Consider the following 5,537-nt stretch of genomic DNA (forward strand, 5'->3'; position numbering starts at 1 on the left):
CCAACGTCGTCAATAACACATTAAGTCAACATGAGAGAGAGAGAGAGAGCAAAAAATTATAATCTTGGATCCAGCAAGCAAAGACCAAACTCAAAAATCACCAAACAGCTGTTCACATTATTAATAATTATCAAAATCTTCATGAATTCTACACAAATGTCTACAAGGACAGTAATACATTGTAGAGTCGCAATTTACTTATCAGAATAGTAAAGGCTTGAATGACCTTGGCAGATCTAACCACAAAATTGGCCTTCAATTCTCTGCAGATCACATCAGATCTGTCCCCAACTAAAGGTAATGGTCCTAATAAGAACCTTCTTAAAGGCCAATCACCCACATGCTTTTACAGTAACCCAAGATCTATTCATCCTTTGACAAAAAAAAATCACAAAGGCTTTTATCAAGACCTATAGAAAAACAATACTTACAAGTTCATGAGAGATCCTCCAAAGAACAAAATACATCTAGAGTTTTTGGGAATGGGAGTGGCTTATTCAACAAAGGAGATCAAGATAATGCAAGAATCCATATCCCCATCTAACCTTCATGTCTGGATCCATCATCAAAGTTCTTGGCATAATTGAAAGAGTCATACTGAAACCTCTGAATGGGAGTGGGAGAGGCCACCAGCTTTTTTATCTGAGCCCTCACCACACTGAACACATGGCTCCAACCAGACTTGTGCCCAAAACCCAACATGGGGTCTCCCTCATTGTTCTCAATGTCCCTAAAGAAACCATCCTTCTTTGAAGAGAACCAACCCCATCCCCACTGCCACCACCTTCTCAGGGAGCTCCCTGCTGCATCCCCAATAGCAGACATGGACTTGGACCTCCTAAAAGACCAAGAGAAGGCATTAGTGGAAGCAGAGGTCTGTGAATCAGAAGGGTACCTTTCGTAAAAGGATGTGATTCTTTTTCTGAGGCCAACCCCAATCTTTTCTTCTCTCTGAGAGATAGGCAATGAGGCATCACCCTCCCTGTTTAGGGCTTTGAGGATGGTAGCCATGGATGGTTGAAGGAGAGACTGGATCTGAGGGTGTGGGTTTCTTGAAGGAGAAGATGTGGTTTAAGGGGTTGTTGGCAATGAAAAAAAGAGAGGAACAAATGGGGGAGAAATACAGCTTTCAACCAGGCTGTTTGTTCATGTGGTTGGGGGGGCCACCTTGAGTAGACAAGATTCAAGAACATTTAAGAGAGAGAGAGAGAGAGAGAGGTTGTTTGGTCATATACTCAGAATGAGAGTTTTTGAGTTGGCAGATCTGCCGACAGTCCGAAAAAACAAAAAAAAAAGAGTACCTGGAAAAAGAGAATGGTAAAAGCAACATGGTGGCGGTGCTTTTGTACCGAAACCACGCCATCGGGGACATGCAAAATGACACGGGGACACGATACGTAATGTGCAACATGAATTTGGTAGGGGTGGCAAAACCTGACACGACCCGCCAACCCGCCTCTTAGGCAGGTTCGGGTTGGGCTTAAGCCAACCCGTTTAATAAACGGGTCAACCTGCCTAACCCGTTTATTAAACGGGTCGGGTTCGGGTTGGGGTATGCCAACCCGGCTGACCCGTTTAATAAACGGGTTAGGTGGGCGGGTCAACCTGCCAACCCGACCCGCCAACCCGCCCGCTACCTACCAACCCGTTTTCCCGACCCAACCCATTCATTAAACGGGTTGGCGGCTCATGTCGGGTTACCCATTTATTAAATGGGTCGGGTTAGTGTTTGCCACAGCCGACCCGTTTAATAAACGGGTTCGGGTTGAGGTATGCTGACCCGCCAACCCGACCCGTTTGCCACCCCTAGAATTTGGGTCTTAGGAAAATTTTGAGAAAACGCATGCCTAAAGTTTTGGCAATAATAAAATTGCACCAATTTTTTTATTTTATGTTGTTGAAAACGTACTTATTCTCTGTTAGTTAAAAACATATTTTCAGCAATTGAACTTTGGGTTATCGTCAACCCAAGTTGAGTTAGTAGAATAAAATTATTGATTTGTCCTCAAAACAATATTCTTTTTTTTTAGTTTTAAAAACATACTAAAGTTTTGTCAATGATAAAAATATACTTAAGTTTGGGTAATTGCAGCCTACATTTAGTGGAAAACTAAGCATGTTTTTATTGTGGTGCAAAGTTTAGGTGTGTTTCTGAATTTTTTTCTTGATTTTATTAATTTTAAATATGTTTTAAAGTTTTTAATAAATTTTTAATAATAAATATATTATATATCAAAAACTTTTTATTCATTTTAAAAAGAAAAAAATATCTGCCCTCATGACCTATTTTTGAAAAATATGTGAACCTGCTGTATTTCAAACTTGTATCCAATCACGATTAGTGTTCGTCTCCTTGTCACAGCACCAAAACCACTTGAGTGAACATGATGTACGGAGAAACTGCAGTTTTCTCACGTCAGCAGTCTACAAGATCATAAACGGCAATGGTGATGCATTGCATTCTAAGGGACACGTATAATTGGAGCTGTGGCTCGATCCAACTGAGTTGGGATTGCTTGCCCTTGGAATTCTTATCTAACGATTTTTGGGGTTTAAATGGAAAGAAAATTCATGACATTAAGTTTGGATGGCTCTCACATAATTGATTTTCAAGGAAGCATAAGAAAGCGATTCTAAAAGTTGGAATCTCACGTTCAAGAGCCTGTGATTTCAAATCATTCTGCTTCGAAATCACTACAACCCTTGAGATCTCAGAGGATTGCTGTGATTTGAATCCAAATCCCATCAAGTTGAGGCACCTACATACCCTAAATTAATTCAAGCAATGGAATTGCGATGCGAGTAGGAATTTGTTATTATTGCAAAATTTTTACTTTTACAAGTCAAACTGACAATTGAAAAAATAAAATAAAAATAACTCGCCTCCGTTTTAAAAGGCGAAAAAATTCTGAGAAATGAGACTTGCATGTCGGTACGAGGTTCAACCATTTCTAGCACCATAACCAAGGATAATCGAACCAAGGATCAATCATGTGTTTTGCTTTACTCAACTTAGCTAAATCGATGTTCTATTCTTTAATGTACAAAGAATCAGGCATATGCTATGAACTTTGAAAAAATGCAGATTGAAAATATGATGTATGCCTTGAATATTTAGAATTTTCTTTGAAAAATGATACTTTGAAAATTGTGAATCACATTGGGAGAATACTTTTAAAGAAAAAAAAATTGATTTCTGAAGAAGTCCTGATGTTTTGAGAAAATCGACCTTTGAAGAAGATTCAAATAACTCTGAGAAAGTTGATTTTTCTGAACTTGAATTCTGAAATTGAGAAGTATTGAAATTTTGGAGAATCATGAATTGATCTTGTAAAGATTGAAAATTTATTAAAAAACCAAGAGTTTTGTGAAAATCGATTTTGAGAAATACTCAGGTGACTTTGAGAAAATCGATTTTTCTGAGATAGGATTTTGGAATTGATCAAAAGGATGGGCGTGTGGCCCTAAGAAGTCTTTTTCATGATACACTCTAACCTAAATGATGCATGAATGCAATTTGAGAGAATATTTTCTGAAAAGATTTTGAGAAATCTTTTGTAAAAAAATTTATGTGTCTTATAGAATTTAGATGAAATACATTCTCTGCATATCCCTGACTATAACCACAAATATGTATTGAATACATCTCATTTGATTCTAAAATGACAAAATACTTAAAAAAACTTTAAAATATGCAATAATTTCTGAAGATATCCTAAGAGTGCAGGCCATTTGTGGCTTAAAAGAAGATAAATCTGGATATTGTTCGTATTCTGACTATGACCACAAATACAAACGCAATCGAGTTTATTAACTCGTTAAAAGCGAGTGCACATGTCATTCGTGTAGACCATGTTGGATCTGAATATGCATGAATCACCATTCATCACACGAATCATATAAAAAATTTAACTATATGCAGTGCAGCTATAATCTAATTAAGAAATTAAATTATTATTCTAATAGTTATAATTATAATTTACATCGAAATTAAAAAGAAAATAAAATAAAATATACTCTTGAATGTCCCTGCAAAATTAGCAAACTTATTAGTGGAGATATGTCAGCTTTTCAGGATTTATCCAATAATATCTGGAAATTACTGGATTTATCCGAATATAAACTTTTTTCTATGCTTTCCTGAGATAAACATAATAAAAGATGATGAAAAATTGAATAAATAATAAAAAAGTAACTTTAAAATTTGAAATGTTGAGAAAAATGACCAAAATGCCGCTGAAAACAAGACTATGGCCTTGAAATCAGGGTTTTCAGAAAATATTATTGTAAAACTTTTAATTCAGGGATCAAACGGATTCAAATCAACACCAACTCGAGTGTGGAGCACCCTAGAATGATTATGAACATGATCAAACCCTAAAAATATGAAATTTTTCAAAAATTTTGAAATATTAAAAAATATCAATTTTTGCCCGTGTTTCGCTTGAATCAGGACTTTGCGGGCATCTTGTTTTCATGATTTGACTAAATAACGCATCAAACGAATTCCAAAATCTATAAAAATTGACATGGACACTTCTAATAATCCTAAAATTAAAATAAAAATTTTGGCATTATTTTGATATGAAAATTAAATAAAAAATATAAAAATATGCGATTTTGCCCATAAGCATGTATCTATCACAGTGTCAGACCCAAATCGGGCATAAAACAGTGATAAGAATTTATAAAATTTCATATATAAAAACTAGACATCTTAACAAAACTAATCTTTTTTACATATCAGAAAAAGTATCTCCGGTTAGGGACATATCATTCTGACAATATACGATTGATTTTGGCGAACGCATAACAGCTCCAAAAAGAACAACTTTGATCTTAGCTCAAATAAAAATAGTAGACAGAGCTCAAAAATTGCATAAATCACACTGATAAAACTAGACATACTGCTTAATTCGTGGCATCTTACGGATCAGAAAAATAATCTTTGGTTAGGGAGATACAATCTGTGTAAATTGATCCAAGGCTTAAACAATGCATAACAATCTCTGAGAAACAGATTCCAATTTCTGATAAAGTAAAAATAGCAGACGACCATGAAAAAATCTGAAAATTTCACAGCATATACTAGACATAATGACAAACGTACTGATATTTATGGATCATCTATCAAATCTCTGTTGAGGAAGATATCGCCTTGATAAGCTGCCCTTGATTCTATATAGTGTTTTTACGGTACAAGAATTAGAGTTTGATTTTTGATTTTTTTAGCAAGGTTACAAAACTCCAAATAATCCAAAAATTTTATTGAAAGTTATTGACGCACGTATGATTCCATCATAAAAAATTTAGATTTTTATAATGAATATAAACTAGCAAAATAAATATATTAACAAACAGTCAGAATCGTAAATAACGAATCTAAAACCCTAGAACAAAATAGCATGGATTATTTATGCTAAAAATATAAAAAAAATATGCAAATAATATAATGAATCATGATTTTATGATTAAACAATTAAAATAAACATGAATATGATAAAATAAAAAAAAAATAGGAAAGCATGGTTAGAAAT

The 5,537-nt window shown here is 34.7% G+C and overlaps 1 protein-coding gene across 1 annotated transcript; it reads right to left on the bottom strand.

Moving 5' to 3' along the window:
* Window positions 1–540: 540 nt before the first annotated feature.
* Window positions 541–1,011, bottom strand: LOC149830411 (uncharacterized). Its single transcript, XM_090015454.1, has one exon. The coding sequence runs from the start codon at window positions 1,009–1,011 to the stop codon at window positions 541–543; it is 471 nt and encodes a 156-aa protein (XP_089871580.1).
* Between the last annotated feature and the right edge of the window lie 4,526 nt (window positions 1,012–5,537).

The sequence above is a fragment of the Nuphar pumila genome, chromosome 8 (genome assembly GCF_984573655.1).
Source record: "Nuphar pumila chromosome 8, dmNupPumi1.hap1.1, whole genome shotgun sequence".
NCBI lineage: Eukaryota > Viridiplantae > Streptophyta > Magnoliopsida > Nymphaeales > Nymphaeaceae > Nuphar > Nuphar pumila.